General features: G+C 41.0%; 2 protein-coding genes across 4 annotated transcripts in view; one reads left to right on the top strand and one right to left on the bottom strand.

The window, feature by feature from the left end:
• ADSS2 (adenylosuccinate synthase 2) overlaps positions 1-15,802 on the bottom strand; it is a 31,759-nt gene extending 15,957 nt beyond the window's left edge. For 2 of the 3 annotated variants that reach the window (XM_080698291.1, XM_080698293.1), the window contains exons 1-4: positions 15,599-15,802; positions 5,237-5,339; positions 4,095-4,163; positions 1,804-1,854 (exon numbers count right to left, since the gene is read on the bottom strand). In XM_080698291.1, the coding sequence (XP_080554417.1) occupies positions 1,804-1,854; positions 4,095-4,163; positions 5,237-5,339; positions 15,599-15,781 (406 nt within the window). In that variant the 5' untranslated portion in view covers positions 15,782-15,802. The remainder of the gene's footprint in view (positions 1-1,803; positions 1,855-4,094; positions 4,164-5,236; positions 5,340-15,598) is intronic. The other variant, XM_080698292.1, reaches the window with a different exon arrangement.
• Positions 15,803-17,945: 2,143 nt separating this feature from the next.
• The window catches only part of CATSPERE (catsper channel auxiliary subunit epsilon), a gene marked incomplete at both ends in the record, with an annotated part of 177,838 nt that continues 172,170 nt past the window's right edge, over positions 17,946-23,613 (top strand). Inside the window, one exon of the mRNA XM_080698694.1 lies at positions 17,946-18,010. Within this exon, the coding sequence (XP_080554820.1) occupies positions 17,946-18,010 (65 nt within the window). The remainder of the gene's footprint in view (positions 18,011-23,613) is intronic.

Below are 23,613 nucleotides of genomic sequence, written 5' to 3'. Positions count from 1 at the left end.
CTACCTAGAATCTAGTATTTTTCCTTATATACCTAAGAGACTGTAAGAAAACATGTTAACACTACATTGTTTTCTCTAGTACAACCATGTAGTGATGCTGATACATAAAAGTTCTGATATAAGCCAATAACTAAAAAAAAATTTTAAATCAAATGCTGAAAACATCAACAAAAATGATAGCTTTATAAGCTCCTTCCTCTGACAAGCAAAATAACACCCTTAGTCCTTACCCAAATTGCAAGTTATTATTTGGAACTAAAGTACTTATACTATTATTCTGGAAATATAAATGGTTCAATTTAAGCCCATGGATTATTGATGATTAACAGTCTCATAGTTTAAATATACAGTCCACTGAAACATAAAACTACTCAGTCTACTTTGATTTTTGGAAATACCAAAGTATTCCCAAGTTTTATCTAGTCACACTAATAAAAAGTTATCAAAATATTGACAGTACAAGAATAATCAGTCTGCTCACAGACAACATAAAAGATATTTTTATTAATTTAAAAATCTTTGCATGTAGGATAATTCTATTAATGTAAAAAATCTTTTTGTGATAACACAAAACTATTCTTTTCAGATTTACAGATTAAGAAGCCCATGGCAGCCAGGCCTGATGGTAGACACCTGTTATCCCAGTTTTGGGGAGGCTGAAACAGGAGGACAGAGTCAAGGGAAGCCTCAGCAATTTAGCAAGACTCTGTTTCAAAATAAAAAATTAAAATAGGGCTGGGGGTATAGCTCAGAAATAGAATGTCCCTGGGTTCAATTCCCAGTAACACACACACACACACACACACACACACACACACACTCTCTCTCTCTCTCTCTCTCTCTCTCTCTCTCTCTCTCTCTCTCTCTCAAAATTGTCTATGGCAAACAATGTAATGAAAAGGAGGGCATTTTCACATAAATACTGCATATTAATTCAGTAAAGTTTATTTCAAACAAGTTATTTTATTGGGCTACTAAGATTATTAACAAGATTCAAGTCTGTGGCTATCATACAGAAAGTGTTGATTTCTGTACTTGGTTGAGAAACACCGTAAGAACCAAGATGAAGATGCCTTTGAAAGAGCTCAATGCTAAAGAGTTCAAATCAATCACACAGACCTCTCTCATATGGCTGACAGTTTCTGGTTACTCTTAACCATGTCACTGCTACTTAATAAACTATTAGTTCAAAAACCCCCACTTATCAGTCGTGGATGAAATTAATTTTAGGGTTTTTTCTCTAATTAATGGAGGTTAGTTTGGATAAAAAAAAGAGTAATTAAGCCTGGTGGGGTGGCCTATAATCCCAGTACTTTGGAGGCTGAGACAGGATCAAGGTCTCCTTGACCTTGAGACAGGTTCAAGGTCAGCCTCAGCAAACTTAGTGAGGTCCTGTTTCATAATAAAAATTTTTAAAAAGGTAGAAGTGTGGCTCAGAGGTGCCCCTGAGTTCAATTTCCAGGACCACACACACACACAAAACAACTGCTCATATATTTTTACATGAGTATTAATATTGGCAAATAAATGCTTTCTATATATCAATATGGCTTAGTTTTTTAATAGAATTTTAAATGTTTCATAAAATACTGCTAATGTTATTCATTAAATTAGCTGTCCACAGAAATAGGCTTATTTCACCCTAGGCCTTGTCAAATACAGGAAGAGGAGAAAAAAACAGCAAAATCTTAAGGTATTGGAATTAAAAATTCATCCTTTTAAAGTTAAATAAAAAGAGAAAAAGCTATTAAGTGCTGAATTTGGGAACAATAGTTACAAATAAATGTGGTATGTCCTCCTTACCAATGTGAGCTCTGTCCGAAATGACAAGTCTTTTTTCCCAGCCTTCTAAACCTAGAGAAAGAGGAGAAAAGATACGTTTTATCAAGCATGTAACCCCCTCTTTTTTTCTTTTTGCAGTACTGGGTATGGAACCTAGGGGTATTGTACCTCCGAGCTACACCTCCAGCCCTATTTTTTATTCTTCATTTTGAAACAGAGTCTCACTAAGTTGTAGAGAGGCTAAGTAGCTAAAGCTGGCAATCCTCCTACCTCAGCCTCCCAAGTACTGGGATTACAAGTATGTGTCATCACGCCCAGCTTGTAATCACTTTTTAAATCTTACTTTCTTTATAAATAGAATGTTTACAACTGTTACTAGCAAAGCTTCATAGGAGAGGTAAGAAGGCTTCTCACCTAGTCACACCCTTATCTCCCTACTGTTTGCTCTCAACCAGACACATTCACATAAATTCCCAGGAATCCACAAAGGAAATGATAGGAAACTATTTTTGCTAGACAAGGGGTGAGGGGCTACAGAAATTCCAGAGAAGGGAGTTAATTTTAGGAATGACAACCTTCCCAAAAGACAGTTAGGAAATGTGTACCTGAACAAAATGAGACTTTCTCACTATTTCCTCTAAAACATTTTCAGTTACCATACTTATTAGGCTAAACAGTAATGAGATATATGTATTTCCTCATGTAACTGCAAATATCTGAAAGCGGGGCTGCAAGTAGTTTTTATAGCATGGGCCCCTCATCCAATAAATGTTTGCAGGAAAGCACTATTAATTGAATAGATTAAGGAATCCAAACAGATGGTACCTGAATCAGCTGTATTTATCCTAATGATAAAGTTCTCAACATCTTCAAAATTATTGTTTAGTATTTAAAAATTAGTTGTAGGAATCGGGGACAGAGGCACTCTCATGGTTTCTGTAATCTGAGACAAAAGGAGTTTGTTTTCTTCCAAATGAAGGAAACGCTTCTTTTATGCTGTATGTGCATTCCCATTAGCCTTAGATTCCTGATCAACTGAGCTTTAGGATGTGAGGGATTTGACAGGAACAATAAAACAGTTTAGGAAAGTCCTTAATACAGCTTCCCTTTAGATTAGCTCAAATTCAAAACACTCTGATTACTGTTGTTAAAAGCTTATTGTTTAGGTTTAAAGTAGCAAGCTGTCCTCAGGTGTTCTTTAACCTGTACCTGTCTGTCTCATCGAAGCAACCCTTTCTTCTGCCATCTCTGTTGTCCTGCCCCTGCTTCCTGCCTAGGTCAGCTCAGGTTCTCATGCTGTTCTGCTTTCAAACTTCAGCTCCTTTAATAAGTTTGCTCTACCTCTTTTTTCCTTCTGGCCTGTTGGGCTCCACTTTCCTAAACTTCTTTGTAATATTCTTAGGACATTTTCTAAACTAGCTTTAGAGTACATATTTATGTCAAAAACTACTGCAGAAGCCTGGCGTGGTGGCACATGCTTGTAATCCAGGCATTTGGGAGGCTGAGACAGGAGGACTGGGATTCTCGGGCAGCCTCAGCTACTACTTAGTGCTGCCCACTGGAATTCAATGAGACCCTGTTTCAAAATAAACCCCAGTGGGGTTCCATCCTCAGTACTGCAAAAATAACCAAAACAAAACAACAACAACAAAAACTATTGCAGAGGAGGGGAGGTTACTATTCTAGGTTTACCTTTTAGCATATTACTGAGGAGGTTCTTGTCTATAACCTATAAAGAGTAAGCCCTGGTGTGGTGGCGCATGCTTGTAATCCCAGCATTCGGAAGGCTGAGACCAGAGGATTGCGGTTCGCGGACAGCCTCAACTATTTAGTGAGACTCTCCACAACTTAGACCCTGTTTCAAAATAAAGAATAAAAAATAGGGCAGGGGTGGAGCTGAGAGGTCAAATGCCCCGGGGTTCCATCCCCAAACACACAAAAATAAAATACAATAAAATGGTGATTATAATGGATGAACTTTGTAACTGATATTAAAAATTATCAAAAATATGCCGAGCGTGGTGGCACACGCTTGTAATCCCCGCTCTTGGGAGGCGGAGACAGGAGGATCGCGCAGGTTCGAAGCCAGCCGCGCTGGTTTAGGAGACCCTGTTTCCAAAAAAAATAAAATAAAATAGGTCTGGGAGTGTAGCCCGGAGGTAGAAGGGCTTCCAGGAACCCCAGCAGCCCCTCCCAAAAAAAATTATCAACAATAACTTAAAATTTTAAAGTATAAGACAAAAGTATTGTTTGTTGGTCATGAGATCCTAAAAAAAAGTGCCCAATTAACAGTTGGACTCACTCTTTCCTACCTTTTCCTTTTTGAGCATTTTTCTCCGCTTCTTCAAACAATCCAGGTAGATGAATCACCACACCATTTCCTAAAGGAAAACAAACAACCTCCCATCTAACATATGTGAAATTAAAAAATGGATATACACAAATACATTAAACATAGAAATATATGATAACCTTTATCTAGAATAGTATAAGAGTTTAAGATACTTTAATAGGACATTCTGACTTATCAAGGAATTACTACAGAAATAGTGGTTAAGTTTTAAATACTGGTATAATGTACATACAGAATAGAATACATAGGATAAAAAAACACTGAAATTACACTCAACTTGAAATTCCTTTGAAACAAAGTAAAACATGGTGTTTTGAAAGAAACTAGGTATATAGTTTTGGTCGCAGTAGTCTTTTTTAAAAAAAACTGAGGATTGAACCCAGAGGCATTCTACCTCTGAGCTATACCCCTAAGTCTCCCTCCCCTTTTTTATTTTTGAATCAGGGACTTCCTAAGTTGTTTTGGGTCTTGCTAAATTCGGCTGAGGCTGGCCTTGAACCTGCAAACCTCTGTCTCAGCCTCCCAACGACTGGGATTAAGATGCTGAGGGTCTCACTAAATTGCTGAGGATGGCCTAGAACCTACAATCCCTGTTTCAGCCTCCCAAGAATTGGGGTTATAGACATGCACTACCTACCCCCACAGTCACCGAAGACTCTATATCAATGTCTTTCAATATGGGGAATCACTAAACGGTCATAAAATTAATTTAGTGTATGAATAGGGTTTAAAAAAATTAAAAAGTAGAATAGAAAATATTAGATTGCTTTGTCTGTTTTAAGAGTTCAGAATCAAATCCTTCTTAAAGCAAGTCACATTTAAAGTATTTGGAAAACTGATTTAATGATCTGATGTTTCTATAGAATTAATATTGCCAGTGTTCATGGATGCATGCAAAATAACCAGTCCAGAAAATATTCCTGCGGAAAGACCTGACAAATAGACAAGGTTAGGTATATTCCAGAAGGTACCATGCTCAAAACTTAAAGAATAATGAATAAAGGATCAATGAATTATATGATAGTGGGAAGTAAAATCAGTCTTGATAATGGAAAGGGAATACTGTCATCAATCCCCAAGCAGTCCAGTTTAAATACTCACCAATGAATGCAGTAACATTTGGATTAATTATTCCACTGGGTAAAAGATGGAAATCATATTCCACTGAATCTACGACAACTGTATGGCCAGCATTATTTCCTCCCTAAAATGTAAGATGAGAAAAATTAATCCTGACGATAAATACGACAGATAATGGAACTCCTTTCAAAGTGAATTAATGAATTCCTGCTAAAATGTAAATATAATTTAACAGAGCCCAAACATGTGCCATGTATGCGTACACATTAAACACTTCAATAACAGTTGGTTGTTTTCTTTCCCCACTACAGTACACTTGAGTGATTATCCTAAAAGGATCTACAAATTGGATAATTTGGACTTCTGGAAGATAGGAAGTCATATCCCTTCTTAAAAACCAAAAGAAAAAAGTATACAGAACAAATTGTCTTTGGCACTATGTAAGATATGTAGCAATCTTAATTAATTCATGATATTTTATCTACATACACACAAAAAATCTCTTAAGATAAAAAAAATATCTATAGGTGACCTAACTTGATATATTTATATAATCCCCACTGTCCTTTGAGTACATCAAGCAACTTCATGATCTAAAATTTGTATTCTGAGCTGGGTGTGGTGGTGCACGCTTGTAATCTCCGCGCTTGGGAGGCTTAGACAGGAGGACCGCACAGGTTCAAAGCCAGCCTCAGCTACTTAGTGAGACCCTGTTTCCAAATAAAATATAAAATAGGGCTGGGAGTATAGCCCAGAGTCGTAGAAGGCTCCTGGATTTCATCCCAGCACCACACACACACACAAATAAATAAATGATAAATTTGTATTCTCATATTAACAATTAAGACACCTCTCAAGTAACTCCCTCAAATATCGGTTATACTAAAACTCCAATGTATAAATCAGTCCTGTGTATTTGAGTAGTAACAGATTCCTACAACCCTCTCATATCTGGATAAGGTGATATAATGCACTGAGTCATGGAATATTCAATGTTGAAAATTTCAAAAAGTGAAATTTCTACTCCATGAAGCTTTTGCCTGCACCATCAGTAAAAAGTAAAATGTCAAATTATAAAAATTAGGTCCAGAGAAGATCGAATATATAAGCAGCCAGCTAATTTTTCTAACTTTTAAATTAAATAGCATGAAAAACCCAAACCAGTTAATTATGTTTAACCTTCCAAATAATATTAAGAAACTTTAAAAGTAAACAAAGGAGGAATGTTAGTAATAACGAAAGTTTTAAACACCATCGTTGTATTACATTAATGGAATTACCACCAAATGTGAGTCCACAAAAAGGCCAGAAAAATAGCTCTTGTTTAAAAAAATATATCTATACTATTTTTCACTGCTTTTTTGGTTGTTGTTTTTTTGTTTTTTTTTTGTTTTTTTTTTTGTTTTTTTTTTTGCGGGTCTGGGGACGGAACCCAGTGGCATTCAACATACGTTTTACACCCCCTGCCTTATTTTTTAGTCTGCACACTGCGGTCTTCCCATTTTAGCCTCCCAAATGCTGGGATTACAAGCCTGCGCCACCACGCCCAGCTATTTTTCACTGTTTAAAGAATATGTTTCAGCTGGGTGTGGTGGTGCATGCTTGTAATCTCCGTGCTTGGGAGGCGGAGACAGGATTATCGCGCAGGTTCCAAGCCAGCAGCGCTGGCTTAAGAGACCCTGTTTCGAAATGAAAAAAAAAAGTATAAAATAGGTCTGGGAGTGTAGCCCAAAGGTGGAAGGGCTTTCAGGAACCTCAGTACCACCAAAATTATATATATATAATTATATATTACATATAATTATATATTATATATATGTATATTTGAAAGCTAATATAAGTTATATATTAAATTTTGCATTGTGTGGTGTACTAGGGATTGTTTTTTTTTTTTTTACCACTCCCAGACCTATTTTATATTTTATTTGAAAATAGGGTCTCACTAAGTTGCTGAGAGCCTAAGTAGCTGGGGCTGGCTTTGAAACCTTGCGATCCTCCTGTCTCAGCCTCCCAAACATAGGGATTACAAACCCCACCAAGCTGAGAACTTATTTTTTTTAACAGCTATATTTAACTGGTCCCATAATGAGACATTATTGCAGTAATGTTGCAATTAGTTTCCTAATATATATTCTTATGTTTACATATGTATTTGTGGTATATATAATGTATATATTTATAATATAGTATATACCATATTACAAAATTTTGCTCTATGTATGAATTAAAGATTTGAACTCTAAGACAGTTAGGACAAGGGATATTCAAACTATACACAAGCAAGACCAGTTTTTAAAGTCCATCATTTGTGATATAATAAACTATTCTGTAATTATTGGGATATCCCCTTAACATTAAGTCTACTAATTTATACAAAGTTATTTTTACAGATATACTAATATAATCATTTAGCAAAGTAATTAATTTGGTAGTGCATGACAGTGTTGTATGACAGAAATCTATTCCCTTAGCTAATATTTTACCGAGAGGTAATACTGATCACAACCATGAGAGATGATGATTGAGATATTTTTCTTTTCTTTTCTTTCTTTCTTTCTTTCTTTTTTGTTTTGGTGGTACTGGGCGTGGAACCCAGAGGCTTTCTACCTCTGGGCTATACTCCCAGACATATATATATTTTATTTGGAAACAGGGTCTTACTAAGTTGCTGAGAGCCTCACTAAGTAGCTGAGGCTGGCTTCGAACCTGTACGATCCTCCTGCCTCAGCAAGCCCGGCAAGATTTTTTTTTTAAGGCAGATGGTTGTAGCCAGGCATGGTGGCATACATCAGTTATCCCAGTACTTGGGAGGTTGAGACAGGATGATTGCAGGTTTGCAGTCAGTGTTAGCAACTTGGTATGACCCTATTTCAAAATAAAAAGGGCTGGTGTATATTTCAGAGGTAGAATGCCCCTGGGTTCAATCCCTAGTACAAAATTAAATATACAAATAGGCAGTTGTGATAGGTAAGTTTAGGGGAGGGTGATAAGTTGGCTTTATTCCTTAAAGCCAAGTTAATACTGGAAAAGTGCACTATCAGAGACTACAAATCATGCTTGGGCACAAAGCTTGCTCACTCAAATAGTAACCAAAAATTTTTAATAACCAAAGTCACATTAAGGGTCATTTCATAGCTTGAACATCATTTTACTGTATAATTGACTATGGAAATATGCACCGAATAACCTAATAATGCCTGAGGCAGGTGCTTATTTATAAGTACTTATTTATATTTGATCACTAGTACCCTGGCAGGGGAGCTGGGATATGAAATATTAGTCTTGAAACAAATATCGTGCAGAAGGGCCCTGAAGTAAAGCAAGAAGCTACTAGTAAGAGGGTCTTGATGAGGTGATCTATCTTAGTGGTTATAAATTTCATAAACTACAACAAAGCTTCAGATTTGAAGTGCCTATTTGAATAGTAACCTAAAATATTTATGAATTGTGTGAAATATGCAAAATTCATCTTAGAAACTCAGGGCAACTAATGGTCCTCAAAGAAAATTATACTGGACCAAGGAGAGGTCATAGACACAAGCAGACAGCAAAAACAAGAGGCTCTAAACATGAACACCAATGCAGAACACCAGCTCCTCTCCCACAAACTACAAAGCAGATAGAGCTGCTCCCCATCTGGCCAACTCCACACAAGTGCACCAGGAGAGCAACAGCAAGGACAGCTGTGTTTAATCCCACTTAGAGACTTTCATAGCAGCACTGGGGAGGCCAGCCTGCACTAAAACAAATTTTTTTTTTTTTTTTGGGGGGGTGGTACTGGGGATGGAACCCAGAGGCCTTCTACCTCCGGGCTACACTCCCAGACCTATTTTATATTTTTTATTTGGAGATAGGGTCTCTTAAACCAGCTGAGGCTGGCTTCGAACCTGTGCGATCCTCTGTCTCAGCCTCCCAAGCGCAGGGATTACAAGCGTGAGCCACCACGCCTGGCTAAACAAATTGTTATTCTACTCCCCTGGCCCCCGTACTGGGGAATGAACCAAGAAGCACTCTACCACTGAGCTATATCCCCAGTCCCTTTCAATTTTTTGTTTGTTTGCTTATTTTTACTTTGAGATAGGATCTTGCTAAGTTGATCAAACCGGCCTCAAACTTGTGATCCTCTTGCCTCAGCCTTCTGAGTATGTTCTTCTATTTTTAATAGTTGTTCTCTATATCAATCCAAATTTTCCTCAAAAACAAACTTGATAAGTTATACCCCCAAAATACACTAGTCACATGTATATGCACTATATATACATATATTTTTATATGAAAGTTAACAGTTACAGGTAACTACTTACTGCTTTGCTAAATTCCTCTAACTCTTAGGAGCTCAGATACTCATGTGGTTTTTAACAAATCTTTTTAATTATCATAGCTGTATGTTCTCTATTACTTAAAAAAATAGAATGTTTAATTAATTGTTATACACAAGAGCTATGGAATCATCATTAAGGTTATATTTTGGGTCAATGATATAAAAGAGAAAATCATTTCTTAATAATCCTAGATCTCTTAAGTTTGTAACTAATCTTAATTTTGAAACATGTCCCCCCAAAAGCCCAAGAAATAGAAAAACACTGAGTGTGTTATGTGGCAGGCTTCTTCAGAGAAAAATATGTTTTTGAAGCCCATATACATATACACACATCAAAACAATATATATATATAATATTCTTGGTACTTTTTATATGAAATTCCAAGAATAGGTACAAGTTAACTGTATTAACAAGAAGAAAATAAAGAAAATTCAAATAATTCTCATTACAACCACAAATTATCCCATAATACAGTAATATACTTTACCTTTTACAATTCTTTGCCTACTATTTATGCATTAACATTAAAAAAAAGCACATACTTAGCATGTATACGGACTTATTTTCAATCCCCAGCACCAAAATATTGAAAATTCTTAAAAATTAAGCTTCTTAATGGCCAAGAAAAAAATGTATCCCATTGAAAAGCTATGAAATAAACTGGAATATATGACAGAAACAAAAACAAAAGGCAGAACTAGAATTCTATGCTCTCAAAGCTAGAAAGCTATTTCTGGCTAACTTTTAGTTTTCAAAAATCTACACAGAGCTAAAATTTTCAGTGTGTGTGTGTGTGTGTGTGTGTGTGTGTGTGTGTGCGCGCGCGCATGGTATATATTTTTACTGGGGATTGGAACCAGAGGCATTTTATCTCTGAGCTACACAACAAGCCCTTTTTGTTTATTTTTACTTTGAAACAAGGTCTCACTAAATTGCTAGTGTCTCACTAAATTGCTGAGGCTTGCCTCAAACCTGCAATCCTGTATCAGCCTCCCAACTCCTGGGATTACAGGCATGCACCCCCCCCCCCCAGCTTTATTCTTTTAATTAGCGCTAAAAACAAAAAAACTTCACTCCAAATAGTCTTTCCTACAGAAAAGTACTAAAGGTCTCCAGTTGTATTATACTGTCAGAAAAAAATTTACAAATATAAGAACAAGCCAGCAGGGATGTTTCCTCATATCTTATTTTCTTTCTTTTTTTTTTTTTTAATTAACTTGAGGTTAGCTGTAGCTATTGTATGTTTACCTCCTCTTCCTTACCCTTACTTTGCAAATCATTGTAATCATCCCCTGGCTACTAAGATGCCACTCATCTAACAAAAGAGAAAGGCTGCTAGTCCTGACCTGAGATTGGAGGAGCAGCCTAGGTCACCATCCACTCTAAGGCTTGGCTATCCTGCTCTTCCAAACAGATACCCATTTGGCTTGAGATAGACTCTACACTGTTTGCAAACAAAGAATCCACATGATTCACAAAATAAACTCATTATGATATAGTATGTATACACCTAGAAATAAATAACTAAACACTAAATTTTGGTAATATATGCTATCAGGATAACTTTAAAACATGGTAGGTACTAGAGGATACAGAGATGATATAATAGTACTTACTGTATAACTATCCACAGCTTTTCTATGTAAACTCCTTTCTTCCTAATTTGATGTTAGATTTAAGGAAGTCAGAAGATAAATGTTTTAGACTTTATTTCTGTGACTCTTTAGAACCAGGGGCCATCAAGCCCAATTCTAGTTTAAAAGTTCCACTTAGGAAATGTTGATACATGTGTCTAATTACAAAGTTCTATCAGTCCACAGAAGTCTAAAAAAAAAAAAAAAAGTTTGGAAGGAAATCAGAACAGTCTGCAAAAATGATTCTCTGTTTCCATTTTAGTTTGACATAAGGCCTCCCCCTGCCCCAAACCCAGTATGTTCCTGCTGAGGTAAAGATGAAAGCCAGGAGCTGACTTTTTGACAGGGTTATAAAACCCAAACAGTATCTCTTTTATAGTAACAGTAGAGGCTCTACTGTCCAGGGCTAACAATTTCCCACCCAGGGCTCAGAGGCCACTTGCTGAGGCCTCTGAAAGAGTCTGTCCCACCCCCACCCTCAATTTTCTGAATACATGCATAGTGTACTGTGACCGAAGAGTTCCAAATGAACATCCATCAAGAAGTCAGTTATGTCAGTGGATTAGAGGAGAGAACAGCAGTCCCTCAGCCTCTGCACCCTTTAACTCTTCCTTCCAGCAACCAAAGAGTACTATTCCTTGCCTAGGCACCTCAGGCTTCTTCATGACCTAATGAAGCATCAAGCTTTGCTGTTCTCCTGGTGAGGTCTGAGTCTTGGTCTCTACCTGACCAGATCAAGTGGTTCACTATGCACCAAAACAAAAGCAAATGTCAACCCACAGTACTCAAGCACTTAAAAATAAGGACGTCATGTAACCACAGTTAGCTTAGGATTCAAAAGTAGACCAGGTTCAGTTACCACCAGGAAACTGATCAAACTCAGCTATTAACCAGGCACACTAGATAGGAAAAGAAAATATATAGAGATCTGAATTTCTTTTTAGAAGTAAAGACATCCAAGTGCAATGTGCTTAAGCCTTTAAAAGGCTTAACGATACCTCCTTACCTTATGGAAGGTATGGTTAACTTCCAGTTTCACACACAAAAATGTCCCACAAATGATGATACTCTCAGGTACTTTGTATGAGTTAAACTGCCATTAAGAATTAACTTCTCACAATGAACTAGGAAAAGGGCTTTGGGTGGGCTTCCTAACAAAACTACTTTTGTGCTACCAAGAAGGAACCTTCCTGTTTCCATACCTGATCCCCCGGAAAAGCCAGTGCTAGCAATCTTCTCTACCCCCAGCCCAGCAACACTTGTTTATATAGCAGTGTCGCTCTAGACTATGAGCTCCTTGTGGGTACAATCTGAGCCTTCCTCAGTGTTTTCACTGCAGGGCTAAATGTCCCCTGCAAATACCTAATATGTGTTTAATGCATGAGGGATCACTGCTTGGAGTTGGTCCTATACTTAAACCTTTTTTTTAAAGATGTATGATTTAAAGTTAAGCTATCAGTAGTGGTCATCCTTTGATCCAAAACCTACAAACCTACTTATGGGTCTAGCGTACCTATAAGGTTATAAAATAAATAAATCCCCATAAATCCTGACTCTGAAACATGCAGGCCCTGTGTACAATAATATTTCGCAGCTTTTCTTTACAAAAAACCATTTTATACATTATACACATACATTTTTTACATTAAAGTGGTTGGTTAAAAGAAATGTCCATTTTTTTCTTTTTAAAACTGCATTTAAAATAATATGTGTGTGCGTGTGTGTATATTTTATACTTGGGGGTGTTTGGGAATTAAACCCAGGGGCATTCTACCTCTGAGATATACCACAGCCCTATTTTTCATTCATTATTTTTAAACAGGGCCTAACTAAGCTGTAGAGGGCCTTACTAAGTAGCCGAGGCTAACCAAGAACCTGCAATCTTCCTGTCTCAGCCTCCCAAGTACTGAGATTACAAGCTTGCACCACCATGCCCAGCTAAAACTATATATTAGGAGGGATTTCTTATTTTATGACTCCACTGTTGAAAATATGGACACACTATGTTTAACCATTGTTTCTGGAGAAACAATGCTGTATACAATTTGAAGTTCATGACATGAATACAGCAAGAACATTCAACGCTAACAAAGAACATATTTTGAATAATACACAAAACTTGACACATCAAACAAGCAATCAATCGAAACTAACACTGACCTTCCCAACGTGTATATACATATGCAGTACGTTCAACAGATAGGCACTGTGGCACATGCCTGTACTAAGAAGGCTGAGAACCTGGGAGGAACACAGATTCAAGGACAACCTCATTAAGGTGGTGACTCTCAGAACAACAACTAAAAGGGGTTGGAGGTATAGCAGCTAGGTAGAATGCCCCTGGGTTTAATCCCCAGCATCACCATTAAAAAAAATTTCCATATTCTCCAATTTTATAACGTAGGAGAATTTCATTAAGTAGATGCCAGGTTCTTTGCTTATTTTTTTAAAGAGGTTCTTTTTTTTTTTTGTCTTTTTTGGAACCAGGGATGGAACCCAGAGTGCCACACCTGCAAAGCAGGCACTTTGCCACTGAAGCTACATCCTGGCCCCCAGATGCCACGTTAGTACCAAGGTGAATCACAAAAGAGAGTGCTCGGATCTGTTCCTTTCCTAACTACTTGTGGCTAACCAGACTAATCAAAATCCTAATGATTAGCTTTCAAAAGGCACAAGAATTTATTATAAAAAATACTTAGGAAAGTACAAAGAAGTTTACAAGTGAGGAAAATCTTCCTAATAAGTCTGATCACTTATTTCTCCACTACCTTCAGCTAACATTTTGAAGGCAAAAACGGCTCCTTCTCAATCACTTCTCTAGACTGCGCAAGGACATCAGATTAGATTAGCCAATGATCTTGCTCTAAGACTATTTTCTCTGTAAGACAGTAACACCTGCAGTCTGCAAGCTAATCCTAACAATTTTCAAATGAATATTAAAATTGTGGATCGTTTACAATGTGTTACAATAAATTCCCCAAGTCTTAGAACCCACAATGTAGCCCAACCTGAGTATACCACTTGTAGTTTTAAAGCAGGATGTCAAAGGAGACAAACAGGCCTCAGTCTCGCCTTCTATCCAACAAGAAGGTTAGGTATTCTTGTAAGTCTTCCCCCACAGCATAGCCGGATCTGATTTTAACACAAAGCAAGGTGAAAGTCAGGCTTCTGGAGCAGCTCCTTAAGCTGAGCGGTGCAGCAAGCACACCTTTGCAAGTACCATGCCAGGAGATACCTGGCCAGGCAGGTGTAAAATAATAGGCTGGAGGTAAAGTGGTACAGCTGATCGAACTGACATCTCAGCCAGGAAACCCGCAGGGTAGATTTCTGCATGCAAAATCATTAAAAGAGAACAATAACGACTAAAATAACCCATGATTAAGTCGGAGAATATTTGCATTTAGCGTTTTACATGCCTGTAATTTCCTTATTTCTGCATGTTCAAGCGGTTTCCAATTTTAGACAGAAAGCTTCCAATCCAGTGGGCTACTTGACTGTGTACTACTACTAAGTTAATAGAACACTTTCAACCTAGCATCACAGCATTCTGCTGTGTTCCTTCAAGAACGAGCTACTCTTGCAACTTAGAGACCGTGCTTAACTTCTTCAAACACTAGGTTTTGTTTTGATCGTGGGTACTGCTCATCTATTTTCTATTGTGAAACTGGGGGACAGTTATCAGAGAACCTTTACAAAGGTTTTGCCTCTAGGCTGCTTCAGAGCAAAGGACAAATAGGAAGAAAGCTCACACTAAACCACGTGTCCCCCGGTAGGAAGTGCACTACCACTCCATTTCCCCAAAGTGAACTTTCTATGCAACCGTAAAAATACAGTATTTCTAAACATCCGATTTGGTGTACGTGTATTTACTTGCCGCACTCCTTTTAGCAGAGCAGGGATTCCTTTCTTTGGAACCAATGAGTAAAAATCTCCCTTTACGGATTCGAATTAAAAAACAACAAAAACACAGGGTTCTTAAAAGGTGCCAAAGCCGCGAGGCGGTTTCTCCCGCGCACGCTCGGGGCCTGCAGGTGGGCGGCGGTGAGCCTGGATCTTAGAGCAGTTCAGAACAATCACTCCCACTCGGCCGTCCGGGTGGTGGGTGGGTGGGTGATGGGCAGATTCGGCGGCCGCGCCCGGTCCTCGCCCGGTCCCCGCCCAGAGTCTGAGCAGGCCTCGGGCGGCGGCGTCTCCAACTCCGGCCGCCCGCCACCCTCCCCGGGCCGAACCCCGCAGCTCCCGGGCATCGCGCATCCTTCGAGGACTCCCAGAAGCCGGCATTCTCCGCCGAAGCCCGGGCGTCGTCACCCGACACTGCGGGTCAGGGGTCCCCGACCTCGCGCCATGACTCCGCGTGGCCGCCAGCTCGCAGCAAAGGCCGAGAGCCTCAAGGTGACACCTCCTCCGGGCCGAGGCCCGCGCCTCACCTGGCAGCGGCACACGATGTCCGCGTCCTGCGCCAGCAGGTCCACCACCTTCCCCTTGCCCTCGTCGCCCCACTGCGCGCCGAGCACCACCGTCACCCGGTTCCCCCCGGGGCGCGCTCGGGGGCGGCCGCAGTCGCCGTTGGGCAGGGAGGAGGTCGCGGCGTTGGTCTCGGCGAACGACATGGCTCGGGAGCGGCCGGCGGAGCCCGGAGCAACGGGGAGGAGAGCGCCAAAGGACAACCTCTGCGGCGCCCGCACATGCGGAGGAAGAAGGAGCCGCGCCGGCCCCGCCCGCCCGCCGGGCCGCCGCCTCCCGCCAGGCCCGCCCGCAGGAACCGCCGCCGCCAGGCCCCGCCCCTTCCGCGGCCCGCGCGCCGCTCCCGGGCCAACGCCGCGAGCGCACAGCGGGGCGGGGCGGGGCTTAGGCGCGCTCGCCCCGCCCCCGCCTCGCCCGCTTCCTCCTGCAGGGCGCGAGCGGCCTACAACTCCCGGCGTGCATCGCTCCGCAGACGCGGCGGTCTGCAGGTTTCAGGCTCTGACAGCATTCTTTTGTTTTTAAGGTTTCTTTGTATTAAAGAAAGGACGTGTAGACTCTGCCAAGAAGGGAATTTCAAAATACAAACATGATGGAATTGGACCGTTTACGTTTAGAATTGGAAACCTGAAGTCTACAAGTAAGAGCAAGGTGGAGAACATTAGACCTGAAAATCCAAGGGTCGGGCCCTAAGCCTTTTCGCTTTACATATTTGTAACGGGCTCAGAGAGGGCTTATGCCATATTATACTGTAATGCAGTTAGGATTCTCAATCCTCACAATCATACACACTGTACTCTTTTATCCGACTTAATCTTTTTTCTTGCTTTTTCTTGAGATGCTGCAGATTGATTCTCAGGCTTCAGGCATGCTAAGCAAGCGCTCTACCACTGAGCTACACTCACAACCTTTTATTTTCTTCCTTCTTTGGTTTTTATTTTGGGAGGGGTGTCTGGGAATGGAACCCAGGGGCATTCGATCTCCGAGCTACAACGCCTACTCTACTTTTTATTTTATTTTTATGGTACAGGAGATGAAACCCAGGTGCTAGACCAATTTTACATTTAATTTGAAACATGGTCTCCCTAAGTTGCTGACAGTCTCACCGAGTAGCTGAGGCTGGCTTCAAGCCTGCAAGGTCCTCATGTCTCCGCTTCCCAAATACCGGGATGACAAGCGTGCACCACCATGCCCAGTTTATTCTTTATTTTGATTGTGTGTGTGTGTGTGTGTGTGTGTGTGTGTCTGGGGATGGAACCCAGGGACATTCGACCTCCGAAGCTATATATACCCCCCAGCCCTATTTTTAATTCTTTATTTTGAAACAGGGTCTCACTAAATTGCAGGGGGCCTCACTAAGTAGCTGAGTCCTCCGGTCTCAGCCTGCCTAAGGCTGGGATTACAAGTTTGTGCCACCATGCCAGGCTCACGCACAACACTTTCTGATAGGGTTTAAAAGACAAATAACTTGCTCTAGTAAACCGAGTTGCTACTTGGATGGTCTGAGTCCACACTTTGTTGCGTATTTCATTCTCAGTGTTTAATTTGTGGCTAGATTCCAGAGTATACTACTGTTAATCTAATGTTATTTAGACTGCAACACAAACTATGGCATCTAATTTTGATTAAAAAAATTGCTAAGGAATCGGAGCGTGGTGTAATCCCACGCTTGTAATCCCACCATTCCGGAGGCCGAGACAAGAGGATCGCGGTTCGCGGACAGCCTCAGCTACTCAGTGAGGCCCTCTGTAACTTAGTGAGAATGAGTTTCAAAGTAAAGAATAAAAAAATAGGGCAGGAGCTGTAGCTCGGATGTCGATTGCCCCCCCCACCCCATTCCATCCCCAGACCGGCAAAAAAATAAAATAAAATAAAATAAAGTTGCTAAGGAAAAAAATGTGGGAATAGAGTCGCATACAGTAGGTACTCAATAAGCACACGTTGCTGCCCATTTCTGTTCCGTTGTTAAAGCATTTCTGGCGTGTCGGCTCCTGGATGGCACTGTTAGATATGTACTGGCTCTGAGGCAGTATGCACTCAAAGATTTGGGCTAAAAGATACGCTAACATAAACGTCTGCCTTCATCCGGCCAAATGGTGTGTTTCGAGGTTGCCCCTTTGCTAAAAACCTGACCAGCACCTTGGTCCAGCTCACTTTGGCGCCACCCGGGCGCCCTGGCGCGGTGTGCGCTGCGCATGCGCCCTCCCCGCCCCGCACACGCGCACGCGCACGCGCACGCGCCGTGGCGCCCGCCGCGCGGGGTCTGCGCACCTGCGCGGCGGCCGGCGGTTGCGCGGCGGTGGGGCCGGCGCCATGTCTGCCAGCGAGGTGGCGGTGCTTCTGTCGTGGCTAAGCTGCTGCGGCTCGGCCCTGTGGAGGTAGAGACAGCGGTCTCCGGCGGGCAGGCGGGCGGGCCACCCGGTCCCCGAGCGTCCCGGGCCACCGCAGCGCGCCCCCGAGGGGACCCGTTGGCCTCCCGCACTCCGACACCTTCGCGTTGGTGGGCCTGGACCACTGAGCCCTGAGTGCCCCGTTCATGTATTTTAAATTTGGGGCCGGGCGTGGCGGCGCACGCGCGTAATCCCAGCATTCGGGAGGCTGAGACCGGAGGATGGCGGTTCGCGGACAGCCTCAGCTACTTAGGCCCTCTGCAACTTAGTGAGCCCCGGTTTCAAAAGAAAGGATAAAAAGTTAGGGCAGGAGGTGTAGCTCGGAGGTCGAATGCCCCTGGGTTCCAGACCCGAAAATTAATTAATTAATTAACTCAGGAATGCGCCCTAGAACATTCTTAAACTTGCTCCCAGCATTTCATACTTCCGCCAGGAAAAGAGGAGTAAATGAGACCAGCAGGGAGGAGGCGTTTTAACTGGATAAATGAGCGGTTGGTGGCTGCCTTTGTAGTTGAAGCTGAGTGGAAAGTGCTTTATAAAGTATAGACACTGCCTGGAGCGGTGGTGCATGCCTGTAATCCCAATACTTGGAAGGCTGAGGGTCCCAGGTTCAAGGCCAGTGTATGGAAATTTACTGAAAGTTTGTTTCAAAATAAAAAGTGCTCAAGGTGTAGCTCAAAAGGTAGACTGACCCTGGGTTCAATCCTCAGTAACATAAAACACTGCAAATGTAAGGAGATGTAATTCTTGAGTAAGGTGAGTTGATTGCTGTATTAGAATGAAAATCAAAATAAGACGTCAACATAGGTTAAAATACAAATGATTAAACACAAAATCATTTTCCTCAAATATTTTGTTTGGGGTACAAAAATAATTATTGCCCTTCAGCATTAGCTAACACTATCAATAATACACCAAACCGTTTTATAATTTTCCTTATAATGAGGAAGAGCTTCTCCTGTTCCACTAAGGGGTATTTCATTTAATATCTTGAACCCCTGGAGGAATCAGGAGATTAAAAGAACCATCAGGATAGTCAGTGAAGTAGAGCAAAAATATATTCTGAGAAAACAAGTCTTTTCTTTTGTACAAAATGCAGATAATAAGGCATCTCGAGAGACTTGTGTAGTGATATATTTAGAGTTTATCACATGCAAACAATGGGCCGATAATATTGGTAACTGATATTTTTAAGGATGGCCTCTAAACAAGGAGTTTATAAGTTTTTCTGCTTTGAACGCAAGAGGTCACCAAATACTTTTTTTTTTTGGCGGGGGGTGGGGGTGGTACTGGGGATGGAACCCAGGGGCCTTCTACCTCCAGGCTACACTCCCAGACCTATTATATATAATTTTTTTTTTTTGGGGGGGGGGATAGGGTCTCTTAAACCAGCGAAGCTGGCTTCGAACCTGCTGTGATCCTCCTGTCTCCTATTCTCAAGCGCGAGGATTACAAGCCTGCGAGGCACGAAATATCATGTAGAAAAACCAACTTCATTATGATTAAAAACTTGTCGAAATTGCATTTTAAAGATCTTAATTGGATTTACAATCCCAAAATTGGCAACAGTTCATTCCATAAAACAGAATAAATGTTCAAACTGAGCAAAGTAAGTTGGTTTTGAGCTGGGCATGGTGGTGCATGCTTGTAATTCCAGCATTTGGGAGGCTGAGACAGGAGGATTGTGGTTTGCAGCCAGCCTCAGCTACTTAGTGACACCCTTTGCAACTTATTGAGATCCTGTTTCAAAATAATAAAATATAGGCTTGGGCTGTAGCTCAGAGGTAGAAAATGCCCCTGGGTTCCATCCCTGGTACTGAAAAAAAATGGGGGGGGGGGCTGGGGTTAAGAAATCCTATTAAGATATAAAATTCAGACTCCGTACTGCCTGAGGAGGAGGAAAAACATCTTTGCTTTTGCTAACATCTGAACTTCAGCATATCCTTCAAGCAAGAATTTAGACTAGGGTTGGCAAACTATACCCTGGGAACCTGGGAGCCAACTTCCACATGGTTTTATAAATAATTATTTATCTATTATTGGTGTGTCCTGTCTCCTAGTAAGGTAAAGATTTGAGTAGTTGTAACACAGGTTGTATTGTCAAAACACACCTAAAATATTTACTGTCTGGTCTTTTAGAAAAAATATTTCGTGACTCGCAGGCTTGTAATCTTCGGGCTTGAGAATCGGAGACAGGAGGATCATGGCACATTCGAAGCCAGCTTCGCTGATTTAAGAGACCCTGCCCCCCCCACCAAAAAAAAATATATATATATATATATATATATATAATAGGTCTGGGAGTGTAACCTGGAGGTAGAAGGCCCCTGGGTTCCATCCCCAGTACCACATCCCCCAAAAACTATTTGGTGACCTCTTGCATTCAAAACAGAAAAACTTATAAACTCCTTGTTTAGAGGCTAAAAGCATGAACCACCCAAGACCATTCCTGGATAGCTATAGTAGGATGAATAGGTAAGATTTAGAGAATATGATTTACCCAAATGTCATATTCTTTTTTTTTTTTTTTTTTTTCGGTACTGGGAATGGAACCCAGGGGCATTCTACCTCCAAGCTACACCCCTAGCACTATTTTTTATTCTTTATCTTTTGAAACAGGGTCTCACTGAGTTTCAAAGTGCCTCACTAAGTAGTAGCTGAGGCTGTCTGCGAACTGAGATCTTCCTGTCTTAGCTTCCAAAATGCCAAATGTCATATTGTATAGGCTGACTAGCGAAAGAAAAAAAGTGAAGTTAGGAAAGGATTTATTGGGAGTTGAAGGAAGGAGTAAAGATCAAGAATGCTCTTTGATCATATTTTTTGGCAGTACTGAGGATTCTATTTTTTAAGAGAGCTGGTAGAATGTAAATGTACAAAAGAGAATAGGAAAGATCAATTTTTGTAATCCAAAAGTGAAATGACAGCATCCTTTTTATTTAAAAAAACCTACACATGGCATCTCAGATCCATTTTCAACAGTAATACATTTCATATTTGACATGATTAAGGAAGCAAGAATGAGAAGGAATTCTCACAGCTGTCCTTGACCAAATAAATTGAATATGACTTTTTTTGTGATACATAGGATTGAACCCCAGGGCTCACACATGCTAGCACTGTACCCCTAGGCTGACCTTGAGTTTGACATCCTCTACCTCAGCCTCCTGAGTAGCTGGGATTATGAATGTGCACCACCATGCCCTACTTAATTATGACTCATTAGATGCTGTTTGCTTGGTAATTTGTTCTCAGCCCCAATATAAGCTGATGAAGGTAGAGAAAAGTACCTTTCAGGAAAGGCCATTTTATCATTTACTCATCAAGTGTCATTCATAAATTAAATTGTATACTTTAACTTTGTTTCAAAAAACTTTGATACAAAATCTGCTTTAACTTTGTTACAAAAAAACTTTGATACAAAATCTGCTGCTAGTATTTTTTTTTTCCTCTCCTGAGGTTTTTGTCTCTATATAATGAAAAGGATCTCATATTAAATTCATTAGAAGTGGAAGGTGGTTCACACTTTACTGGAAAAAAAGCCTTTGATGAAAATATATTTTATTTTATTTTAAAAGGATATGTAACTGTACACAAACATACCTTATTTGATATGTATGTTAGTCATCTTTCATTGCTGTGACAAAATACCTGAGAAAATTCAATGTAAGGGCAAAAAGTCTACTTTTAGCCCATGGTTTCAGAGGGTTCAGTCCATGGTCAGTTGGTCCTATCAATTTTGGCCTAAGGTGAGGCAGGACATCATGTCAGAAGGGAATGGCAGAGGAAGCAGCTCACCTTATGGCAGCTAGGAAGCAGAGAGAAAGGAAGGAAGGGGCAGGAGACAAGATCTATATACCCTTCTAAGGCATGACCCAGGAACCTACTTCCTCCAACTAGGCCCTGCCTCCTGTAGATTCCATAACCTCCCAATAATGCCATCACAGTATGACTCCATGAATGGATTAATCTATGGTTGAGGTTGAAGTTCTCCTGATCCAATCACCTTACTGAAGGTGAAGTATGCATGTATATATGTATATAATAAAATACATTACATATATTGTGTTACAGATATAGTGTATGTGTGTACATATATATATATATATATATATATATATATATATATATAGTATGTAGACACACAATGCATTTCATTATACTGATGACTGACATGTTGAAATAAGAATTCAGAGTACTATTAAGGATTTCAAGCCAGGTGTGGTGGCGCACACTTGTAATCCCAGCATTCGGGAGGCTGAGACCAGAGGACTGCGGTTCGCAGATAGCCTCAGCTACTTAGGCCCTCTGCAACTTAGTGAGAACCACTTCAAAATAAAGAGTAAGACTTCCGGGAAAATGGCGACGGAGCAAAATGGGGCTTATGAGCCCCGCTAACAACCAATCTCTATTACCACGAAATCAGCGCCTTTCATAGCCAGAAAACAGAGAAACAAAAAATGTAATTTTAAGGGACAGAGAAAAAGAGGGCTGGAAAAACGAGACACCAGAAACAAGACCGCAGTGCTGCAGCCGGAGCCACGGCGTGAAGCAGCGGGCACCATTTTGCCTTGCAGCACCAGGCTCCAGAGAGGAAGGGAACTCATAACGGGGCTCAGAAACCAGAGAGGAGATACACCGGCTTCACGCCCGAGATTGCAGCATCAGCGCCTTACACTGGTGGTAGCGGCGAGTTAACCGGACGGCACCAGACCAACTCACTCAACAGCCCACCAAGCTCCAGAGAGGAGCGGCAGACAGCGAGCCGAGGTGAGCCGCTACGGAACTGCCGGGCGGGATTCGGCAGATTTCTCAGCGCAGAGAGCATCTAAAGCTCCCAGGAGCTGGGCTCAGCGCACCCTGCAGGGACTCAGAGTGGAGTTCAAAAATAGAAAAGAAATACGCCAGCCTCACGGCCGAGGGCATGGCAGCGGCGCCATATTGCTACCAGCGGCAGCAGCAGCAAATTCACCAAGTCCACGACAGCTCCATCTGTGCACTCAACAGTGAGTCAAATTGGGGCCCCTAGAGGAGAAATCTGAGTACTGTACTCCCAGGGACTTGACCCAGTGTGGGTGTGGTGGTGGCAGAGATATCACACCATAGGAGAACGCCCAATCTGGCACCCCCCATGGTCTAAAGCAGCCTCAATTGACTCCCAGGGTCTGAGACTCTGCGGTACAACCCAGTAAAGGAGTAGTGGTGACTGAGATACCACAGACTCGAGATCCACAGCACCTTAAGTGAAGTCGTAGTGACCCAGGGAAGAACCCAGAGAAGGCACAAACTTCCGAAATCATGGGAAAGAGGAATAACAATGGAGCAATGAATGCCCACAACCCCACAACATCAGAACCCGATAAAACAGAAATTCAGAGATTTCTAGAAGATCAAATCAGGAAAATAACTGTAGAAATAATAGAGGTGTTTCGAAAAGAATTCAGAGAGAGCCAAAGAGAGATAAAGGATGCAATTAATGAAGTAAAGGCCTCAATTCAAAGTACAAACAACCGATTAGACCACATGGAGAATAGAATCTCGCTCCTAGAAGATGATCATTCAAAAAATGAATGCATAGTTTCTAATTTAGAAAA

The sequence above is a fragment of the Muscardinus avellanarius genome (genome assembly GCF_963383645.1).
Source record: "Muscardinus avellanarius genome assembly, chromosome: 7".
In the NCBI taxonomy this organism is placed as follows: Eukaryota; Metazoa; Chordata; class Mammalia; order Rodentia; family Gliridae; genus Muscardinus; species Muscardinus avellanarius.
The sequence above is the reverse complement of the archived record's forward strand: the minus strand, read 5'-3'. Positions and strand labels throughout refer to the sequence as shown.